Source organism: Amia ocellicauda, chromosome 5, assembly GCF_036373705.1.
Source record: "Amia ocellicauda isolate fAmiCal2 chromosome 5, fAmiCal2.hap1, whole genome shotgun sequence".
NCBI lineage: Eukaryota > Metazoa > Chordata > Actinopteri > Amiiformes > Amiidae > Amia > Amia ocellicauda.
The window spans coordinates 21,119,655-21,144,083 of NC_089854.1; the positions used below are offsets into that span (position 1 = coordinate 21,119,655).

Sequence of the window (24,429 nt, forward strand, 5' to 3'; positions counted from 1 at the left end):
CCCGATACCGACAAGCATTCAGTTCAAGACTTTGACCCTCACCTACCGCTGTCTCGACCACACTGCACCAAGCTACCTTCAGACCCTCGTCTCTCCATACATCCCCTCCAGACCACTGCGCTCCTCCAGCGCCAGAAGACTAACTCTGCCTCCTCTCCACTCTCCTTCCTCCAGAGCCGCTCCTTCTCATCCCTGGACCCTAAATGGTGGAACGACCTGCCCACCGAAGTCAAAACAGCAGAGTCCTTGACCTCCTTCCGGCGCTTACTCAAGACACATCTTTTCAGACAGTACTTGTAATATTAGTCCTTTTATCCCCGCTAGATAGCACTTTACAGTTTTATTATGCTTCTTGCGTTTTTGATTGTTTTCCTCCTTGCTCCCTTTCCCGTAGCCCTTGTCTGTGACCCTACATCTTGACAGCACTTAGCTTTTACCGTCCAGGATGTAGGACCTAACTTACTGTACCTGACTGTGTAAATTGTAAATTGTAAATTGGAAAATGTATTATATTTTGAATTGCTATGTTTTAGGTAGATTGAATTTGTAATGACTGATGCCTTGTACGTAACTGTATTTTTGAACTTTGTGTTGCACTTATGTTGTAAGTTGCCCTGGATAAGGGCGTCTGCCAAGAAATAAAAATAATAATAATAATAATAATAATAATAATGCTCTGAAAGACTGACCCAGTTAAACTCTTGATTGACGTAGTTGCGTTTTCAAATCTATTACTTTGACATTTCAGGGTTTTTTGTGTAGGCTCTGTCTTTGGTGCGTTGAAAGGTATCGATCTTATCTTTCACCCCACCCATCCCCGAACAACAGGACTGGAAGACTTCTCAATCCCTCATGCAATGCCTTGGTGAATCCAGTTTGAATGATTGGATTCTGTTTAAATGCCATAGCAGGTGAAAAGTCAACGAGTCTTGCTTTTACAAGATCAGCCAGTTGTGAATAGTGTTGTCTTTTGCGCCAGTACCTTAGGATACGTCGTGTGAAAATACCTAGACGATGTGTGCATGTTTGCGTGTGAGCCGACGGTAAACTCAAAGTACTAATGACAGTCGTTTCTGTGTTTCTTCCTCCTCGGTTTTGATCTGAGAAGCTGCAGCCGTGGATCCTTCCCCCGGAGATCACCTGGGGTCTGCTGTTTAATGAGTAAACACTGGTAAACACGCGGCTGCCTTTGTGCCGCAGCCCCGACGCCTCTCCCATCACTCACTCCTGCGCTCGGCATGAAAGGCCAGCGCGCCGCAACAGCTCGGCGGCTCACAGTTTGTGTATCCGTCTTCAAACGTGGCCCCTCGCCTGGCAGAGGTCCTGGGGCGTTACAAGGGGGGTGGATTTCAAGCAAGTGTCACCCTGTAAATTAATGATGCCTTCCAAGCGTGTGGCAAAGGCGGGGCAGCCATCTCTCTCTCTTACAAGAGAGCTGGTTAACAGTCGGCGCACGGATCGAGGAGTGGCGCGATCTGTCCGAGAATGGACTTCTGTGCGGTTCAGGGAAGCCCAATCCAGACCCGGAGAATTGAAAGAGAAACCTGTTTGCCGTCCTATGAAGAGATTAGTGCTCTTGTGGTTCAGCTGTCCTCTCTCGGGAGCCCACTGTGGCCTATCGTCACATGACACTTTGATATGGCTGTTGAGCTGCAGCAATAATTGACACGGGTTTGACTCCCCAATTCCCAAATATGGCTGTGTGAAGACTAAGTCATGCAACGCCTTGGTATTTAGCATTCTTTAATGAACGGGGAGTTACAACTAACTCACCGTGTTTATGACTGGTGTGTCATTATGACATGAACATAACTGTGCGCTCCAAACTATAAACACGTATAGCCACACACAGGCACACACAAACACACACGCATACACGCACTCTCAGAAAGAGAGACGGTGTGGTTCCTGGAGTAGGATTGTCGTCCCTTTGGGGGGATCTTGTGGAAACAGGGACTCGCACACACACAGGTCATGGGTCTGCTGTAACTCCATCTGCAGCTGAAGGAACCTGTCAGAAAGGACTTGGTAAGAAGTCAATGGGTACAGGAATATATCTGCCACCACCACTCCACAGTTCCTCCTGGGAGACTATTCAGGGCCTTCAGACTACATTCTCTGGCGGTTTCAACAGCTTCCCAAAACACAATATTCTCATTTAAACTTCAGACGATGCACACAATTAACAATAATAAGAATAAGGATATAAAAATGGAATAAAATAAAATAAAACAAGGCTTCTCCTGGGTATTGTGGGGGCTCTTGGGATTATGAAGATTGGATTCAAGTTGCTCCAGTGTAGAGTTAGGGTTAGACGAAATCTAAACTTTAACCCCCATGAATTCTTTGAGTTGGTCTAGCCCGTAGTGCCTTTGAAATTCAGAAGATAGCGCTGTGTGCCATAATTAGAACAGCCTTAGAAGTCAGGTAGGTTTAACAGCTATGGAGCTAAGTAAGAAATAATAATAAATACAAATAATATATATTAATATATATAATAATAATAACACAAAAACCACAGCAGGAGGATGTTTTGATCTGATTTTTATTAAATCTGTGTGCCGAGCTGTGCTGCCGGGATTTGTGGACTATGAGAAAACCCAGGTCTGGTTCTGTTTAGCAAAGCCCCGGATCCCGGAAATCCAGACTTCATCTGAAAGCGATCAGTCCGGGACCACAAAGACATCCTTTGCTCCCTCTCCACCACTCTCACTGTTTCTCACACACACACCCCCACTTTGACCTGAAGCTTCCCTCGTGTTTATTTTTCTAAATACTGTTAACATTTTATTTATGTATTTAGTCAGTTCGTTAATGAGGTTTGCGGGTGCTCGGTAATATCCCTCACTTTCATTTGAGATTTGGAGCCTTAATGTATATTTAAATACATACCAGGACCAGGAAGTGTCAAAATGACCTGTCCTTCAATCCCAACAGCCTCCCATTAACGTGTACCGTCAGCTTCATCTAATTACTCCGTCTGGAGGACAATATCATTGGTGGACATCTCCCATGTCAGGTTACGATTCTTCCTTGAAGTTTCAGGGAGGAAAATATAATCTTCCCCTTCGCTCTGTCGGTTCACAGAGCTGATAACAAAAGGTCATCATCACAGCATACAGAACACTGACTGTGCTTTATTTTATTTTTAATCTTTAATCTCTACTGATTTTCGTTCTTTCTTTTAAGTTTTTGTCTTGATATTTCCAGTTTCGAGCATCGTCCAGACTTGTGTGTTTGAAGATCCTCGCTGTTGTGGACATGTGAGCCAAAGATTTATAAAGCAGTCAACAGCAGCAGGTTTGAGTCTGTGAAGCCCCAGTCCTGCTGGGCTGTAGTGCCCTGTGGTCAGACTGTCCACACTGAGGACAGTCTGACCACAGGGCACTACAGCCCAGCAGGGCCTGCACCTAGCGAACACCAGCCCTGGGATCGGCCCCGTTCACTCTTTAAAAGCAGCCGATGAGGGAGAAGGAAAAAGAAGCTGACACACGCAGAGATTGTGAAAAACTTCTCTGGTAACCTAGAAAATAGCAATGATGAAAGAAAGAAAGAAAGAAAGAAACTAATGAAAAAACAACACAGTGTGTGTTTTTGTTGTCCTTTTTTATTTTTTACTCCAAAACCAATGCTGTGTCTTTCCAGAGTTGTTTGCAGACAACAAGGGAAGCCCTTGTTGGCGGTGAAATGATCGCACACACAGTAGGTGAGCATCTGCATGCCGAAAACGTCGTTTTAGAAATTCCTACTTCTGAATAAGTCTCGGAAAACAAAAGGTGTAGGAAGCTGACACACTTGCAGCTCAGTACACAGCTGTATTTATAATGACACCCTCCCGCACTGAGGCAATGAAGGGTTTCAAGCTCTGAGGGGGTAACAGAGTCAATTCTTGGACATGCAATCCTGTGCTGACTTGGGTCAGACTTTATTTTGTATTGCAATGATTTTCAACACAGGACTCCTGTTTATACTTTAATTCTACCTCCTGCACCTCGGTGAGAGATTCAGAGCAGCGTGCTTCAATCAGTTTCTCTGTCGGCCATGACAATCATAAGGAGAAAAATAAGAATAATTAATTAAAAATTAAAACAGGGCTGGAAATCTGAGGTTGTGGCAAATTACTGCCCACCACTATATTTCTCCCCGAGACTGCATGCCTCCCTCTGCAAAGTGAAAAATAAGTGCTTGCTTCTCCCTTTATAATCTTTTTTTTCTGCAAGGAAAACAGGTACACTCCACAAGAAGGAAAATCAAAATTCAGATTTTTTTTTTTTAAACAAATTACATAAACCGCAGAGAGACATTTCATAAAGGCTCGGAGTTGACAGACACCCTGTGAACAGGCAGGAGAGGATTGCTAAAGATCTTTTCCTTTGATGAGACATAACAATATCCAAATCCCAAACCGCTTCTTATTTAAGTTACTGAGGGTCTAAAAAGGAAAGTTCTCCAAAGTATCTCAGAAGCCTGTGCTTCAGGTTAAGAAAAACTGAAGATAATGTTTATGCATTAGATTTCAAAGCAATTCCTCTGCAAGGAAATCCAGATTTAAAGGTGTACTTCTTGCAGGAAGATCTGAAGGATTTTTTTCTGTTAATTCTTGAGTGACAAAGTCACTGTGGTTTACTGTGGTTAAAGCTTTTTTTAGGATTTCTTTTTCCCGTTTTCTATACTTACAATGCGGATCGTCTGTAGCTCCTAACTGTGTCTTCTAAGGAGGATCTCGTTGCAGATTTCTTTGCCTTTGTGCCACTGGATTGTTAAGCCTTGATGTTGCTGCTCTTGAAATCCAATTTTTCAAATGCAGCTATTGTATTAAACCTCTATTTGCACAATGATTGCTACACCGTAGGATAGTATAGGTACAATATCTCAATTTCATGTCGATTGAGCCGCCCAGAATTATTGCTGTCCAAATGGACTTAGACTAGGAAATGGATCAAGGGGACAGGAAGTTCCCAGGCTGTCAAATAGTTGGGTCAGGGGGAAGGGACACAACATCCACAGATTGTGATTATTACATAATGTAATATAATAATAATAATAATAATAATAATAATAATAATAATAATAATAATAATAATAATAATAATAATTCAAAAACATGACCTCCAATCGAGGTCCACTTGGTTGGACCGAGGAAATACCTTGAAGTCAGATGCTGTCAGAGCTTAACAACACCAGAGAGTATTAAGCATTACTAACCCCCCCGCAACCTCTCTCCGAGTCATGTAGTATGCATCTAGAAGGAAATTGTATTAGCATTTCCATTTAGGATTTAAAATCGAGCTGTAGAGAACGGCACGGGCTGTGCACACAAAGAGTGCAGCTGAGCGAGGCGCAGCACCACGAGTAATTATAAAAAATTTAGAGAAGTGTCTTTAAATCAATGACAAGCTTTGAAGGTCTTTTAATGAGCAGCTATCAGAAGTTAAAGATTTAGAAGTTGTGAAACAGCCACTGCGGGGATACAAAAAAAAAAGAATATAAGAAAAAACGAAGGGAAGAAAAACGTCTTTGATGCCACAAGATTTCTGCAGGGCAGATTCAGTGTAGGGTCCTGGGTTTCTTCGGTGCGGCTTTCTGAGCCATGGTACAGCACGATGTTACCGAGTGGTCCCTTGCCGATACACAGGCCTGGCGTGTACACCGCATCTCCCGGTCTTTTTAATTTATCAACAATCTGACAGCAGTATGGTTTATTATCTCAAAGGCAAAGAGGCATTATCTGGAACGCAGCGACGGCAGTGCAAACACTTCCATCTCTTCCAAAGCAGTGGGAGTCTTGTGATACTTTGAACTTGCTCGCCATTAAAAGCCTGACACACTTTTGAAGAGGACTGTTGAAAGGAGCGTGTGCATTTATGATGTAAATTTGTTATTTTGACAGCCTTTGAAATCTGTCATATTCACATCCAATTTAACAGCCAAAGGAAAAGAGAAAAAGGCCTTTTCTTCTCCTTTCTGCATTTTCCCCCTCTCCTTTTCATTTTTTTGTAAGACGCTTTGTTTTTAGCATTTTCCAGCAGATTTCGATTGCCGATAACAGTTGTTCAAGCTAATATGTTTTGAAGTCTGTTTGATTAACTTAATTGTTTTTTTTTATGTTTTATGTGGTCTCGGTAATATCATACAATCTGAAAGTTAGTCATCGTTGAATTTACTAAGAACAAAAGAGCTGTTTCTTTCTGTGCTGAAATACCAAATTGTGTTTATCTGGATTTAACCTTATGATGATTTCTTTTTTTGCCTAATCTCTTTCCTTCTCTCATATGCCTTCAGTTAGATGTTATTGGAAAACATGTTTGTTGGTGTTTTTGATGTATTGTTTAATTATTTGGGTAAATACTGAGTCCATGGGATCTTTCTGTGTAGATTAGGACAGTTCTCCAGTACGCTGAGATCTTACAGGCCTCTTTCTTTGAAGCAGCAGTGCAAAGCAGCAAAACACAAAACATAGTGCAGTGCAGTGAAGCACAACGCTGCACAATAGAGTTGTGTGTTTCATAATACAACATGACTCTGGTAAACTGATCTGCACGCTACGTTCTGGCTGAGCGTGGGAAGCCCTCGGCCTCGAACCCGAGGCACTGAATGCACTGAATCTAACCTGTGGACATCATTGGGTGATGTTCAGGACAGGGTTTGTGCTGGTCTTATCCCTGGAGTCCACTGTCTTCGCCAGCAGCTTCAGGGAAAACCCTCTTGTGGTGCTAGATGCTACAGATGCTCCTGAAACCAGTCCTCTTTTGAAGACCCCAGATATGGAGTCATTCGATAAATAGTCCAGATTGCCTGTCTTTCTGCACTGGGCACCGAACACTGTCTGCACCTGAAGATGTATTCACCCCGGAGCTGCAGCTCGGTTGGGTTCAAACAGCCCCCCACCTGCAAGATACACAATCAAGTGTCGGGGGCACAGCTGCAGTGCGAGGCCAGTCAAGGAGGGGGGTGTATCCCACCTGTCAGAGCCCTCTCTCTCTCTCTCTCTCTCTCACGCTTTCATTTTTACAAATATATGATGAGCATATTTGGGTTTGTGAAATTCCCGAGCCCCTATTTTATATTTCTATTTAAAATAAATCAATCTCTTGCACAGCTTCTATGGGTGTTACCTGAACATAATTTTGACCAGCTTCAGTGACCGTTCCCCAGTTTAAACTCCTCCCCAGTGAGGCAGTAGACCGGGATGTGCTCTCAACTGCCGTTCTTACCAGAGGACTTTGACCGTGAACCTGGGAGTGATGCTATCAAGGAACCGCTGAAATACTAAACCCACCTGTTACACGGGGGCAGAATATTGAAATGCAGATTGATACCCTTAGCTTATGCAAAGCAGACCCTCCACATTCAAACGGATAGACTGGATCTCATTTGAATTCCAAAGTCGACTCTTTTGTCATTTATGTTCTAATTATCCGGGCAAGTTCATATTCGTATCCGTGTCATTATGCGCCGCTTTGTCTCCTGCCTGAGCCTCAGCACGGGGACACACCAGTGAATTGCGTTGGTGGCCCTCGGCACGCACCTGCGACTGGCTGCCTGAACACGGTGCTCAGTTTTTCGCGCTGTAACTGACACCAACACCAAGACAACAGGTCTCCTTTGGATACCCCCGGAGTAAATCCCTGCAGGTTTTACAATACATGTGTGTGCACTATTGTAAAGGTGTAAGTCGAAAAGCGGCCTAACATAAAGGTTCAGATTATTCCTACTCCTCATGCTTTAATACGCGTTAGAAAGTGACGTCGGAGGTGTGAATCCTGGGCAGCACCAGCGTAATCTGAAGGAGACTAATCCATAATGCTTCTGAGACGCAGCCCACACTGCAATACCACACCGTGACACCGGAGGGCAGGAAAAGCACAGTCGCTGATCTGGAGAAGTCACATCTTTACAATGCAATGCCTTTGTGTGCTAAAGACTTAATTATCCCCAGGCAAAAAATACCTGAATCCGGACGAGGCAGCCGTTAGTGTGATGCCTGTTGATAAGGCTGTTGGTCAATCTAATTAAATTCTGGTGCAGAACACGGATGAGATGTAGTTACTGCAAAACATATTAATGATATACTTTCATATCGAAGCACACTTTGAACACACAGTGTCATCGAATTCACTCTTTCAGTCTCAATCAAATATTTAGTGTAGGAAAGCAAATGCTGTCTCCGAAAGAGCTGTGGAAAGGCATATGGGTCTCAAACTCTAGCTGGGCCAAAACAGACAAAATAAAATGGTCACTCACGTAGTGTACCGACACGCGGGCACACTAGGTGAATTCTGTTGCACACGGACAGTATTTGTATGTTATCATCATGACACATGTTATCACAGCTTCATCCTTGACCCGTATAATAAACCTGTTTATTACTTTACCATTTCACTTGGTTTGTGTTTGTCAGCGTCTGTGTGTTTGTCGGTTAGTGTGTGTGTGTGTGTGTGTGTGTGTGTGTGTGTGTGCCTTTATCATTATCATTGCTCAGAAAATACTTATTATAATTAGAAGAACAAAGCCCAGGTGACAACCCCACAACATTGAAGAGTCGAGCGCCAAGTGCAGAGTTACTTTGCAAGAGCCTGATAGTTTAGATAGCAGAAGCTTACTCTGCAGATTAAGAATAAATATGAAAGCTGTCTTTGTTATGCCTTTACCTTTGCATTCAAGATGCTTGAAGTGTATAATCAGATCTGAAGTGTGGAATACAACAGTACCCCCCCTCCAATTGGGCCTGTGTGTTAATAAATATTAATACCCTACACTATGTCCTGACTATATTCCAGCGCACATCACAATCCCCACAGTGTAAAACGTCTCGAGCGCAGTTTAATTTGATATCTGAGGATATGTGTGTGGAAATGGGACAGGGCTTGCCAGCGCGAGAGACTCCGGTGTCTCAGCAGTTCTGTCCTTCACAGAGATCTTCACAAATAATAATAAGACACTTCTTTCAGACAACACAAACAACATTTTGAAAAGCTTTGTTTTCTAAAGCTGGGATGCAATATTGTCAGAAACAAAGCAGCCCCAGCACACGGTGTCCCACAACCCACCTTTGATCACTTGTCTAGTGAAATTCCTCTGCTGGATTAAAGCGACACTCGGTTGAAAAAGCGGCTCCGCTGGCTGTGCCTTTAATTTGCACCTCCCCTGCTGTAATTAGAATCGACATGAATTATTTAATTTGTTTATGCCTTTACCTCTCTCCCCCCCCAGCCCTCACCATATCCACTCCCCTCCACCTCACCGTGAGACACCTATACAAATTGGCCGGCAAAATAATAAATGTAGCCTTTCATCTTGGGAAGCACAAACGGCTGTCTTCCTGAAGTCAGACAAGTGCAAACAACAAAGCGCTCTCGGTTCCTTCACTTCCCAGCCACGGTGAACAGTGATCTGAGTGTCTCTCTGACACGGCCCCCTTGCCACGCGCCGCGTCGCGCTTTCACGTGAGGGCGACGGCAACACGCTTGAGGAACTAGTTGGAGGACTGGGAGAAAGGGGGCTTTCATTATTATTATCAATATTGTGGTTGTTGTCATTGTTTAACATGACTGGCAACCTGAATCAAAGGGATTTACCACAAAAAGATTTGCTCCCTTTGGACCATTACAGATCTTTTGACCAGCCCCCTGCCTACACACACATCCATCCCCCCGACACACACACACACACACACACACACACACACACACACAACCAGGGCCCGGTGACCTGCAGGGGCCTTTGATCCCCCAACCTGCAGTGCTGTTGCCTTCAATTGGATTAACGGTTCCCCCTCGGACCCTTCTGCTTGGTGCGTCGGTGTGAGAGAGTTTGCAGCTGCCTTGCATTAAGTCACTGCAAGAAAGGCGAATCGGGCACAGAGCTGTAGGGGGTGGTGTGTGCGGAGGATAGGGGTTCCCTCCGGATTACAGACCCTCGCTGCACCAGGGACGTTTGAAGGCAGTTAAACAAGGTGAAACGGCAGCTTGGCGGCCCGTACGATCCTTCCTTACCCCAGGGCTTTTGACGGCCCATGAGCGGAGCGGAGAGCCGTGTTTCAGCTGCCCTCCTGACCCTGCCTATTCAGCGGAGAACTGTCTTCACATCACACACAGCCACCCGGGGGGGAGCGCGCCCCACAGGTGGCCGACAGAGACAGAGGGCCCTCGTTCAGGAGCGGGGGCAGGGAGCCCAGTGAAGGGGCCCCATCTGTAGAACGCTTAATCCCGACCAGGTGTGTGAATGTGCGAGAGAGTGTGTGTGTATAAGTTGGTGCTCTTCCATTTTGTGAGTCTGAGTAGGATTTGGTTGGTTGGGAGACCTGGGAGGCCAGACTGGATACCCATGTCACATGTATTGTCACAATACAAACCAGTCCAGGCAATCCCAGTCCGAACCAGTCCTGATCCACCATGGGATTATTTGTCTAACACTCAACCTGCAGTTTGTCTCGGTTTATCGGCAGTGACAGGAAGCGTTCACAGCGAGTGAGAGCGCTAAAGAACAGGACTCTTCTCACCACACAACTTCCCAATTCGTCTGAATTTGATACCCTCTGAAGTAGCTGATATATTAGGAATAAAGGCATCGTTTCATTTTCTTCTTGCTTTGCTCATGCTGGAGAAACATTAAAAGGGGCTAAAAGTTTTTAGTTTTTCCGTTATTTTTTTTTAACTGGGTTTTCTGTGACGCCCACTGAGGGGGAAAAAAATAAAGAGAAAGTTTTATAGAATATTCAGAAGGGACAATTATTTCTCTTGCAGTGTATTCTGTTGTTTTCTGTGTGGATGTGATTGTGCGTAGCTTGTACAAAGACATCTGTACATGTCTGTGAGTCGATTCCCAGGCAGGGATTGTAAAAAACAAGAGTGGGCTTCTTAGAAACACTGCGAAGACAAGAGGGGGGAAGATCTCTTGAGTCCTCACCGCAGAAGGCTGTCCTGGTCAGGGCTGAACAGGACGCTGGGCCAGGACAGAGCAAGACACCACATGTCCACATGGGGTCAAAGAATCCATCTTGCCTGCAGTTTCTCGATCTCTGTCCACAGAGAAGCTCTGAGGCTTTTTAGGTTTTGAGAATAGAGGTTGGGGATCTCTTGGCCAGGTGATTACATTTAGGCTGAATTCCTCCTTTTATTATTCTTCTCCTTCCTCTCCTTCTCCTCTTTCTGCTTTTTCTCTTTCTCCTTCTCTTGTCCATCTCCTTCTCCCTCTCCTTCTCCTGTTTCCTATTCTCCTCTTTCTCCTTCTCTTCTCCATCTTCTCCTTCTTCTCACTCTCATTCTCCCTCTCCTGCTCCTTCAGGTAAACATGTCTGGAGATGAGAGCCATCTGTAAGACTGATGTCCGGCAGCTGCAACGCATCACAGGATTGGTCTTGACTTGAGTCGGACTTGAAATGGCTTTTAATGCTGAAAATAGGTGTGTATATATTTATTCTATTTTAATATAAGTATGTATACATAACACTTACTCAGTGAGCACAAATGGTACAGCACTTAAAATCAATGACTTTCGGCATTCAATCAGTGCAGCATTTACACAAGCCACAAAGTCATTGCAGAGCTCTGGCACGGCCCTTTCTCCCCGGGCTACTGCAGTTGTTCGCTGTTGCTTATATATATATATATATATATATATATATATATATATATATATACACACTGTAATCTTTGTAAGAAGAGAGTGCACTGTGACCGTGCAAATCTATAAGAAGCTTTTTCTTCTGAGATTTTTAAAAAATAAACGTAAATCTTAATTACCCTCTAGCCAGCGGCCAGTTCACCAGAAACCCATGGGATGGGGGGGCTCCGTGAGAATCTCTGTGATGTCACACACGTTGGGCACTACAGAGGGATCTGTTAAGACCTGTCCAGTCACAGTTCACTGAAGGTTTGGGTGCTTTTTTCGTATGCTGGGAAAACCTGGTGCGACGTAAAACCCCCGTGTCTGCTGTTTCATTTAGAAAAGAAGGATTCGGGGGGGATGAAAAGAATGAAACATCTGTGAATAAGCCGAGGCAGCGGGGGACTGTCAGGCTAAAACTATCTGACCTGCTTTTTAAAATAGCCAGAATAAAGGAGCGGGCGGGTGGGCCTACCTGTCTTTGAAACGGGCTGAGGGATCTGATGTAAGTGAGACTGACTTTAGCTTAACGGCTCTGGTGGCAGGAATCTGGAACAGCTCAATCTCGGCGTTACTGGAGCTTTCCTCCACATACCCCCCACCCCCCGGCTGAGATTGTGCTGTCACTGAGCCGCCGGCTCGCCCACAGAGCCCTGCACTGAAGAGAAACACAGGAGGGGACAACATTTGTAAAACCTGTGTATAGAAATAGATTTTGTAGCATAGACACATGGAAGAAAAACTCTCTCTTTATATATATCTGTACAAACTCTGACAAAGAAACACACTGGGTACGCAGAGGTGTGGGGGGGGATTGTACCCCAAAGGTGTGGTATACAGGGTTCGTTTACTTAACCCACATAACCCAGACTGATGTGTTTTATCAGTGCCCTTTCCTTTGATCTCTCCCTCCCAGAGTGCAGTCTTTCTCTTCTCCACCAGAGGGTGGGAGAGAGACTTCACCGGCACCCGCCACAGAGCGCAGAGTCTCTGGGCCGAACCAAATCTTTCCATCGACGTTTCAGTGGCATGAGAGCGTGTGCTTGGGTGTAACCTGTAGGGGTGTATCTGTTTGTGTGTGCACAGTTTACCACCGCAGATGTTGCCGAGCAGTGGGCTCAGGGGGTTTTATTAGTTGAGCACCTTGAATCAGAGAAGGTGTGCATGCAAATACCTCAGAGCACCTTTTCTGACCCGTTTGAGGGAGTCGAGTCGTCCTGCTGGAGCTCAGTTTAGGGGTCCACACCTGTGCTCAGTGAACCTGTCTGGCCAGGGTGCGGGGTCACGTCCCACAGTGATGGGGAGACATTCATCCAGCAGTGGACTGTCAGGGTCTGAGAGAGGAGTCACCTTGAAAAGTCATGTAGGAGACTGTTTTGGACTCTTTCATTATAAGTGTAAATCTGAGGAAATTAAAACTATTTGTTACATTATCTAATTTATATTATACCATTCATTTTAAAATATTAACATTAAGAAATAGCATTCCTGATACCGTGCAGTAATTTCTGAAAACATTTCCTTTAAAAAATGAATCTAAAATAACTGAACAATTAACTCTTCCCTTCCCATTGTTTTTTCATGAGGCTGAAGTGAGAGGCGGTTCGCGGTTGACCGAGTGGTTCGGCGATCTTCTCTGCGTCGCATTAGCCACTTAAAACAATAAATAAAGCAGGATTTATTTTGATTTAACTTTTTTCCCGGCTCCACTCTTCAAAGAGATAAAAAATCAAAATAAATAACCTTTAGCCGTGTACCCCGATAAGATGCAAAGAGAGAGAGAGACAGAGAGCGGGATGGGGGGGAGAGAGAGAGAGAGAGAGAGAGAGAGACTTGGATTAAAATGTAAATTGTGCTTTGTTATCTGCTGACATTCATTTAAAAGCCAGAAGAAAAGGGACATCATACAGGGGAGCAAATTAAAAGCTACCGACAACCCCCCGCCCCCTCCCCAGTCTGAGATCAAAAGGTTAAAAACAGAAAAGAAAAAAGCAACATATATGTGTGCGTGCGTGAGTGTGTGTGTGTGTGTGTGTGTGTAAGGTTTAATTCGCTTGTCCACTTTACAAGCACAACTCATTGATTAGCCGGCCACCTGATGACTTGGCAACGGCAGACAATAATAAAAACACCTGGCCCCGGCCACGGACAGATAAGGCCGTATCTTTAATCTCTCGCGCCGACTGAAGTGGCTGCTGTGTGGAGCCTTATGCTTCAGCCAGGCTGGTTATTGTGACAGCGCTTTGATGTGCCCCCCCCACCCCCATTCAGCAGAATGTTGTTTAGTTCAAAGGGAAGAACACAGGCGACTCTGTGCTTTTAAATTATTAGCTCCCTAAGTCCTCTGTAATGATATAGTTTGACTGAAGTGTGCAGTTTATTAACTACATAAAGACGATATTATTAGAGCAGAGAAAGGCAATCGCGAGTTTCGCCTTTCAGCCGAGCAGCGGGAGCCCAGGCCTCTTTGATCTCAATCACTCCTAAATGTCTTTGTGCGATAGTGGGAAGCTGCCGCGGCTCGAACGGGGACCGCGGCCGCATCAATTATTAATTTATTTTCTTCTCATATAAATTAAAGTGTTATTCATCTCTTTTTCAACTTTTTTTCTCCCCCCAGTTCGTTGTCTTTTTTGTATCCTTCGGGGGTTGTGCAGAAGGGCGCGGGCCGCTGTGTTGTGTTGTGTTGTGCGGTGGCAGCGCCGCGCGGCTGCTGCCCGGCGTGACCTTTTGAAAATCCTGCGGAGCCATCTGTCACTGTTATTGGGCTCCTCAAGGTTAAACAAAGAGCCGAAGCCAACGCAACTATACACAGGCGATGGGCTTTCCGAGCGCCGGGGAGATGCCTGGCTGCTGCTCGAAACATACGCTGCGGTATGATGTCTCAGTCGGGCCCTGTGATCTCTCCGGTTTTGCCCTCGCCGAAGAATAACAAAAGGGACTGATATAATGACGGGCTTTTATCGGAGGCCATCTGACGATTCGTGGCCTAATTGACAACAGCCAGTTTTGTCAGTACATTAATGCCAGCTTAAACACACAATGACGAGTGTTAACAAGCAGGGCCTCGTTACTCCATGGCATGCATTATGTATCGCACTCGGCGCCTTCGTTTGTGCAGTTTCATTTCCATGCCAGACTCTTGCTAATGTGCTTGTGTCTGTGTCGACTGTCGAGGCAGGTCAACCCTATATAGAGGAGAGAGAGAGAGAGAAAGAGACTCCTACTCCAGGAAAATACTTTTTGGGGGAAAATAATTAAATACATACATACATACATAAATACCCTTCAGCTCTTCACTATTACACTAACCATTACACAGTATCTCAGTGTCGCTGTAACCCGAGACCATTTGCATTCTGGGACAAACAAAGAGATGGTCCGTTGGCACAATCTATGCGTTCTCTATATGTTGGCCCTCCATTAAGGCCTCAGTCACACTCTGTTAACACCCACAACACACATGACCACAGTGCTCACAGATATAGACTGGCGTTCATTTTCTTGTAACAGGGGATTCCCTCGGCTGCAGTCCCCCAACAGGAACCCACTATTTGAACCCTCACATCGACAGAGAGGCGACGGAGCTGCCAGATTGGTCCAAGTTCAGTTTATAACATGTGTGAAAATAAATAAATAGATGTTTGTTTGCATTAAGGATATGGATTCTTATCCCCCAGGGGTGGAAGGTCAAACTCGGGAAACTGTATTTGATGATATTTGAATAGAATGTGTGGTGGCATTTTAATAATACATCTAAATAAATAAATTGAAAGCCTCATTGGCGTGTGGAAGGATTGTGAACAGCTTCGCACTTCTGCTTGTCCTTAAATACGGGCACAATTTCGAGCCATACCATCATTGTCATGTACACATGATGGCGCTGTTTTGCTGAGGATGATAAACGGTGCCCCATCTGCGATAAAGCCGATGGGGCAGAACGTGAAGGCCTTGGACACCATCCTCAAAACCCAGTGGCCTGCATGAAGATAGTGAGCTACTAGAAGCGAGTGACAGTTCATTAATAAGAGCAATAATGTTAAATACCAGAATAGCCTAAGATGGTGGTGGTGTTTTTTATAACCAATTGTGCGTTTTGTTCGTTCAGTGACAGACAGTGGCAGAATATTTTAATTATAACATTAAACCATGCCTTCACACACCTATGAAGATGTCTCCGCAGGTCTGGATTTAGACACGTGGGCCTTTTGGAATTTACCTGAAGAACATTCTGTGAGAAGCTGGTAAAAAAAACGTGGCTTTTTTTATGCTCCAGTACTGAAATTATTCACTGGTAATAAAGTGAATATATATGCATCTGTTAGTGTATCCTTGTCTTGGAGTTTGTTCCCATACCTTCTTTAAGAAAACAGAAGAGGGATGGGTGGGTGGCTGACTTCTAGTTATGGTCCATTCTCAAGGTTAATGTTGTCGTATGATCTTTCTATTTTAGTCGCAGACAGAGTGCAGGACGCCCCTGTGTGCGTTGTGTGTATTTTGTATGTATTTATACTGGTGATTCATTCTTGTATTCTATACATGGTGCGCACTGTAAACCGAAGCACAGATCCTACAACAGTTTAGCAGAAGGTGGGCTTGCGCTGTTAGCTGAAGTGAGGAAAATATGATTATACAACAACAATACATGTTAATTTCCTTTTGTTGCGGTTGCAGGCGGTTTCCTTCACCTACATACATACATGGGCTCATAAGATGCTGTCAAACTCAACAGGAAATGTTTTTCTTTCTTTCTTTCTTTCTTTCTTCTTTTTTTTTCTTTTGCCCCGGTGTAAAAGATAAATTTAGAAAGGGGAGGGACTATGTTTCATTTCACCCTTAACAATCTTACTGATTACTGATACAGCAGACAAACAGTGTCTCTCGTCCATAAAGAACTGGTCTTTGTTATTTATCCATCAGTTTTTGCTGTTTTTGTCCTCTCGGAAATGAACGACTCTCCTGTACAGCGAACGGGTGCTTCTGGAGCTGATGAATGCTGAGCTGCTGTTGGCTTTCATGGCTGTTGAAACTAGCGCCTGCTCATCCGTGTCTCTGATCAGTTGACATTAACCACTGAAGAGAGAGAGACAGAGAGAGAGACAGAGACAGAGAGATCGAGGGGGAGAGAGAGCGAGAGAGAAAGGGAGGCGGCGAGGAGGATGCCTGTGATACTGGGGGAGCTCAACGTCCTGACCACCCCACTCTCGTTGGTCAGGGTCTCGGAGATCGTGTGCGGCTGTGTGGTCTTCAGCCTGGTGGCTTCGGGGAGTGAATCCATCAGCAGCGACGACAATTTCAGGGTCTTCTGCATGTTCACCTGGTGCTTCTTTTTCACCATGTCCTTGCTCATCCTCCTTGTGGAGTTCATCCAGTTCCAGAGCCTGATCCCAGTCTCCTGGAAGAACCTGCCGGTCACCGTGTCCGCCCTGGCCGGGCTGATGACTCTCACAGCCTCGGTGAGCTTTCCCTGGTTCGTGGTGAAAGAAAACAAAGACATCAGCGCCAAGATGATCATGGCCACCATCTTCTCCTGCCTGACGTTCGTGTTCTACACCGTGGAGACCTACCTCCTCAAGTCGCAGGATGCTGAGCAGAGGGGGTACATGGCCAGTGCCCCGGGGCTCCTGAAGACCTTCGAGGTGTTTGGGGGCTGTGTGATCTTCGTCCTGGCCAGCGAGCAGAGGGAGGGCTTCGCCTGGTGGCGCACACTGGTTTACTGCTGCTGCTTCCTGATGTCGCTGAGCACCATCGCCGTCATGCTGGGCGACTGCGCCGGACGCTGCCTCCTGCCTTTTGACCGGATCCTAGCCGCCTTCAGCTGCCTCAGTGTCCTGCTGTACACTTCGGCCGCGGTGCTCTGCATCTACGGGTACGTCCAGCCCAAGAGTAAAGACCTGGAGAGACATCTCTTCTGCACTGTCATAACCTTCCTGAACCTGCTGGCCTACTCAGTAGACCTGGCCTTCTCCATCAGACTGTTGTGTCACAGAGTGTAAAGGAAATGGCTTGAATACAATATTCATATTCTTTCAATTTTGTATATCAAGGTAATCACATGAAAGCTATTTTAATGTTTTATTGTATACATACATAGATAGATAGATATGGATATTTGCATGCGTGTGTGTGCGTGCGTGTGTGAGTGTGAGAATGTAACAATTATTGATGTGTATGACATAAATAGCTTTAGTATCCCATAGTTTAATAAATAAAGTTGAAAATGGCAATATGTGTATATTATATCAGTGTAGTAAAATTATAAAAATGTATGTAACTAGGGTTTAATATGTTGAATTTCTTATTATATTATTTCATTTTTTTATATATATATATATTTGTTTACAATTTCTTCTTCGTGATGATGTTTACCGAAAGAAAAATGAACTACAGTCCAAATTCTACGACAATAAACTACTACCTAAATAAACACACTGTTTTGCAGAGGAACGGCTGTGAAATCGGAAAAAATCTGTCGTTTGAACACAAAATGTCAGAGTGTTTCAGAAAGATGGTGTTGTTGATTAAGTTTGGGGGAATGTAGACTTGCATAAACAAGATGGCCAATCATCGGCTCAGGATTGCAGTGTGTTACAATAGAAAACACACTGAGAAAGAGTGTAGATATTGATTTAAATCGGCTAATATCCCACAGCAGACTTTTTATACAGTGAAACTACAATTAGGTTTGTTTTTTGTAGCTACAGTACATATATATTCAATATTCACAGTGAGATGGCAATACAGGGCATCTGAATTTCAGGCCTGTTTCATAGCTGATGAGTTTTCAATGTCAGTGCGTGAGATTTGTCACATTAAATAAAGGGGTGCGAGGAGGGGGTGGGGGTGGGGGTGGGGCGCACAGATTATTTTGGGGGCAAATGGGTGAGATTTGAGTAACAACGGGTGACACCATGAGGTGGAGCCTCCATGTGTGAGACTCACTTCCAAAGCACCCACTTGAGTGTTATGCTGTGTGTTAGTTTAGCAGGTTGCTGGTTTGATTGTTTCTTTCTTTCTGTCTGTGCTGGTTGCTTTTATGATGTCAGCCTGCCAGAAATGACTGCGAGCTTTTGTTTCACACTGGGCAGGTGGCTGTGAAGGGTGTGCATCTGAGGACTGTCCTGACTAAGTAGCGCAGAGGAATTAATTCACACTTCAGGGCTGTGGTTTCTGAGACAGTCCCCTCTGTGTGTGTGTGTGTGGTGGTGGTGGGGGGTGGCAGTTAGCAAAACCCTGTGTGAAAGAGTCAGAACAGGATGTCACAGCACCGTGTTCAGCTCAGCCCCGGCTCTGTCGTGTCGCTCGGTACGCAGGTGGATGCGAGGGCGGCCTGGGGACAGTGTGGAGAGTCAGGAGTCTTTTTCAGGGGAATGAAACGTGTGTGGGGCGAGTTTCCATTCGGTGAGGGAGGCTGTGGCTCACTGTCTCCTTGTGGGTCCCTCCCTGTCTCTCGCCATCTCTCTCTGTCTCTCTGGGTGTCTGTTTGCTTCTCTCTTTCCATCTTTCGCTGTCTCTCTCCATCTCTCTGTGTCTCTGTAGGCCTCTCTGCATCTATGCCTGTCTCTCTCCATCTCTCTCTGTCACTTTCTCTTCAGGTGTGTTGAAGATGAATTATGCTGGGCCCTGGGTAAACTCTTCCCTACTCCCATAAGTAAAAATTAATAATCTGACAATCTGATTTCCTGCTGGGAAACTTTCAACATACATGTAATTGTACACAGAATATATATCCATACTGCTTGGTTTGTTGAACATGTACCAGTTAGATTAAACTGCACAGAGTCTGCCTGGGCCCCACACCCTAGTCCTCAAAGATAGTTTGGGAAGATTAGCTCTCTCTTGCATATAATGGACTTAAATTGATGTTAGGTTTTTCACATAGACTTTGAAGAAGGACATCTCCTGAAGGCTGAGTGTGAGAACTTGATCTGTACGTGTGACCTCAACGTGACAATTTGGTTTGTGGTTAGTGCTTGACGCTCGAGAATCTGTCATCTTATCTGTCCATGAGCAGCTGATTTGCGTGTTGTGTAAAATGGGTGTAATAACAAAAACAGGTTCACAGATAAGACCACATTCCTTTGACAGATTCAAATCAAATCAAGACAAAGTTATACACAACGTTTGGGGCGCCCTGGCCAACAGCGAAGAGGACTGTGCAATGCACTTATTAAACCCTAGAACATAGATATAGGTCTTCCAAGCGTTAGAGAATATATGACAATCACACGGATGTTGTGTTCTTGCTGAATCGTAGCTAACTGTTAACCCCAGGACAAGTCAAGTCAAGACATGTACATCCAAGTAACTTGTTTTGGAAGCATCTTGAACTAAGTGCCAGTGGGCTCTGAGACCTGCTCTGCGCTTTCTCAGCACACTGGTAAGAGGTTGCCTATCACTAAAAGAGATGTTCAATATGCCAGATGATATTGAAGTGATATTGAAGAGTGTCTGTCATAGAGCATTCGAAAGTGTGACAGTATGATTATGCATAAGGGATTTATTATACCCTACATACCATCAGATTGCAGCCTACATACACTACTATTAACACTACCTACACTACACTGCTTCTCACAAAACCATAAGAATGATATACATTCAGTAAAATATGTAAAAAATATGTAAAAATGTTCTACAGCTCCGCTAGGTGGCAATCGTTTCATTTGCGAAACATCCCCTGTCGACTCGTCCTGCAAGAAAGAAAAGAGCTGGGACTGCTGCACCCTGGAGTTACATATGTGTGCATCGGATAATACAGGTGTAACTACTGCACCTGTTATCTAGGCTACTGTATATTCAAATCATAATAATATTCGGGTCCCAGTATAGCAAAGAACACGACCATTGCTATTGTAAAGGACAGCCAGGGTTGCATTTTGTTGATTAAAATATCATGATTACTCAATGTCATATGTAGCAAGGAACTCCTACATCTTTAATTTCATGTTGGGCAATCTTGTGGAATAATCTGTAACGGATAAAAACACTTTATATCCCTCAGTCACTAAGACAATTAATATAAGCTTACATTTATTTAGTGAGACTTCTTTCAAACTATTATCTCCCAGTCTGCAGTCGGCACCGCAACCTGCCAGCTGCATCAGTGTTTCCAGTGCTGGGAGACCTTCCTGCGGGACTGGGAATCGCAGCACACCTGTTCCCGGCGGACTGGGGGCAGAGACGGGCGGGTATCCCCTGAAGGGAAAGCCCTGTCAGGCATCCTCGGTGCTGATGAAAATATGAAGTTTTAAAGTTGCAGGTGAACACTACATGGCCCTCCTCCCTCCCTCTTCTTTTACTACTAGGATACTACTAATGTATATTGTATTTAAGGATTGATATTTTAAAGATTTTAATCATAAGCATTAAAAAAATTGAATTGTTTTTATTTATGTATAATGAAAAATACTAAATTCAATAAAATAGTATATTGTATTTATGACGTCAGCGCATCACGTCCGCACTTATTAGAACTAGGATGCATGACTTGCATTTTATATTAACTGTATTTTGTATCTATGCACTTCTGTCATTTTGAAACTGTAATTGTATTATACTTGATTTGTAATTGGGCACTGTATCATTGCTCTATTGCATTGCTCTTGTATCCTGTAAAAAAGAAAAATGCCAAGGAATAAATACATAAAAAATACATAGAAAATGCACCTGCAGGTAGATGACCGCACACCAGCGAGTCCGCAGTAACGGGCTGTGCAATGTGCGAGAAAATCTCAGATTGGACCAGCTGACCTGGTTGTGTGACTTGTGCAACTTGAGCCCATTGCAGCCACACTGGGGGGCTGCGCCAGACAGATCTGCGGCCCCTAAAATCACACGGGACCCGGTTAACGCTCCCAGCGCGCAGTCGGGCCTGTTTAATAATTAACGAGTGGGCGTGTCCATCACAGCCGCCCCGCCCCCCTCACAAAACAAGCACACGCCCTGGCCCGGGTGCCGGACCGTTTAATCGAGCCCAGAGCCGGTCGGGGCGGCTCCTGCCGTGGATCCTGCCGCTCGGGGTTGATTGATTTGCCTGGGCTGGTACAGGAACTGCTCTTTTGGCCGTGTTGTCAACAGGCTGCACCGAGAGGAGAGGGAGAGCGAGCCCGTCACTCAGCCCGCCGCGGAGCTCGTTAGCGCCGGAGCTGCGCGCCTCTTTATTGCCCGGTCCCTGGCAGGGAGATGCAAGCACGATACGGTAAGACCGAGCTGTATGCGGCCCTTGTAGGTCAAGTGTTCAGGGCTGTCGCAAAACCCCCGTTACCGGTCAATCTGTTACCGGGGAAGGTTGCATATTTCCGCTTGATTCCTGCTCTTCTGCGCTGCTACCTTTTGCAGCTGTCGTCGGTATTATTCCGTGCACGGTGTCTCGAGAGAGGTAGTGATTTATTAATATTAATATATATGTTATGCATTGCTGTCATGATGGTCAGGACACTATATATGCAATTTATGATAGCTGTCCATCGCTTGCCTAGTGCAGTCGCAAGTCTAGGCCATCGTAAATAATCATAATAATAATAATAAAACCACCTAAAGCTACTGCAATCAAAAACATAACAACAACGAATCGGTGTAGAAAAGCAACGACAGTCCAGTGTATTGAGATGCTTCTGGTTAGTGAAGGCGCACGTTTACGTAACCGGGACACCTGGGGAAGCACGTCTCTGTGCGGGCAGACGCGGCTCGGGCTCTGGGCAGGTAGGGCTGCTTCTCACGGGAGCCGGCGGTGACAAGGCGCTATATAGTGCCGGCGAAGCTGCTGCGCCCTCGGACTGAAGAAAACATGAATCCGGTCATATCCTCTCCAGACCCGGACACCATCCGCCACCAGCGCATTGATCATCCACCTGTGGTTCATATACGGGCTGTCCGGTCCAAAGTGCGGACAGTGTTGGATCAGTTTCCCCACCTATTGCTTTTTAACGTATTACAGTCTCAAGCAAATGCATCAATTAGGCGGGTTTCTAATGACCCACGATGATGAGAAAGCTAGTCTAGATCAGCGTGAGAGTGATTTTTTTATATAGTTGTTTTTATCTTAAATGCAGTTAACCTACCATTTTGTAATAACAGTAATTATCATAATCGCCATAATACCGATAATCATGCAGCACCATTTTCCTTCACACACACACACACACATTACCTTAACCTTGCTGAGCTTACACACAAACACAGTTCTTTATGTGAGTTTTTGAGGTTTGGGACACTGAGCCAGATTCAAGTACCTCAAGCGAATGAACTGCAAAGAGCTACTGCCATTTGGCACAACCCTGATTCACAACAGTTTATAGCGGCCTTTTCACACCATATACATGTTACCTTCCTGTAGGAGTTCAGCAATATGTAAAGCAGGACTCCCTCTCTTATTTCCCTAGAGCTGTGCAGACAACATTTACATGCTGACTGAGCAAGGTTATGTTAAGTGGGACCTGTTGTCATGCCATTAAAAAACACCTGTTTAATCGAATGGTGTTCAGCTCGATGGCATTTAAACCCGCACCGACTGACCTCAAAGGCCTTTCTGTGTTGTATACAATGAGTGCGTGGAGGTGCAAGCAATGCCGAATGTAGGGATCTAGACACTGACTCTTACGGCCAGCGTCCATGTTCCTTGGGCTCACACAGCTGGGGGTGGGGGGGGGGGTCTCATCTCTTTGTGCAAAAGGAGAGGGTTGTACCAGGGTGAAATGTGAGATCCAGCATTGAACACTACCAAGCAGGCACTCGGACAGGCCGGGCAGACCTTGCTTGAGTCGAGCCCTGAGCTTCACTAATTGCCCCCCAAATGTGTGCTCCCCCAGCACAGACCGATATTGTAAAGCAAACTATTACTCCTATTCCTACTCATACTACTATGAATGTCCATGCAGCACAGTGTATTGTGCCTTTAATAAAATAAATACACAAACATAATAGCACCTGCACATGTTGGCAAGAGAAACTGGCACCGGTCTTCATTTCCATACTCCTTCATGACTCTGAGTCTCGCTCCGGTTTTGAATGGCATTTGAATTGATCCTGCTGTGAATCAGCCTGAGAGACCGAGCCAGGCAGGTGGGGATTTGTTATAATTACCTGCGACCTTTAACCCCTTTACTCCTGCGTTAGTTACACAGTGTGGGATTGTACTTGTGTGGTTGGTATTTGTGGTTGTCGTCTTTTTCTGTTCTTTTCACCAAAGCTGACTTGAGTATTTGATTTTTCTTTTTATGACTCAGGAAGTAGAAGTTATTTTATTATCAAGTAGGTTTTGGGGGATGGGTTATTATCAGTACTTATATGAATATCACTACTGTTACGGTTTTCACCAGCTGTATGCCCACGTTCACCTAATTTGATTCCCTGTAATAAAACAAACAAACGAGGGCCCAAATATGCAGACCGCACACACACACACACACATTACAGTGATGCCAGCCATGGAGGTCTCTAAACAATCGCTGGTGTAAAACACAACAATAATTTAGCTTTATTTTTTTTCTAATTTTGGCTTTTCCTCCCTGGGTTAGGGAGCGGCTGAAGACCATGACCTATGAGGCTCATATGTGGCCCAATGCTGACACAGTAGCAGGTGGAGATTGAATGGCACTGATTTTTCAAGGTAAGCTCTTTGAAAGTGAATTTGAAACCCTATTGATCTGGGAAGCGGTGGGTGAACTTGGAGACAGGGAAACCATACAACGCAGGCGTAAAGGAGCTTCCCCTGACCGTGAAGGAGAATCTCTGAGGCCCGATGCTCTCGCCCTCAGTTGTCCAACGTTATTAACTGCATACTTGCATATAATTAAGAGAAGGAAAAAAAAACAGTCATGA

General features: G+C 44.9%; 2 protein-coding genes across 3 annotated transcripts in view; both read left to right on the plus strand.

Annotated features, from left to right (window-relative positions):
- Positions 1-16,455: 16,455 nt before the first annotated feature.
- LOC136749754 (myeloid-associated differentiation marker homolog) lies at positions 16,456-18,018 on the plus strand. Its single transcript, XM_066704270.1, has one exon. It carries the CDS (start codon positions 16,767-16,769, stop codon positions 17,601-17,603), a length of 837 nt encoding a protein of 278 aa, XP_066560367.1. The 5' UTR covers positions 16,456-16,766; the 3' UTR covers positions 17,604-18,018.
- Positions 18,019-21,657: 3,639 nt separating this feature from the next.
- tex2 (testis expressed 2) overlaps positions 21,658-24,429 on the plus strand; it is a 53,202-nt gene continuing 50,430 nt past the window's right edge. For both annotated transcript variants that reach the window (XM_066704266.1, XM_066704268.1), the window contains exons 1-2: positions 21,658-21,808; positions 24,126-24,217. The gene's annotated coding sequence lies outside the window, so the exon portion shown is untranslated. The remainder of the gene's footprint in view (positions 21,809-24,125; positions 24,218-24,429) is intronic.

What these genes read in the sequence shown, in the direction of transcription:
- LOC136749754 (XM_066704270.1), top strand. Translation starts at nt 16,767, where the DNA reads ATGCCTGTGATACTGGGGGAGCTCAACGTCCTGACCACCCCACTCTCG.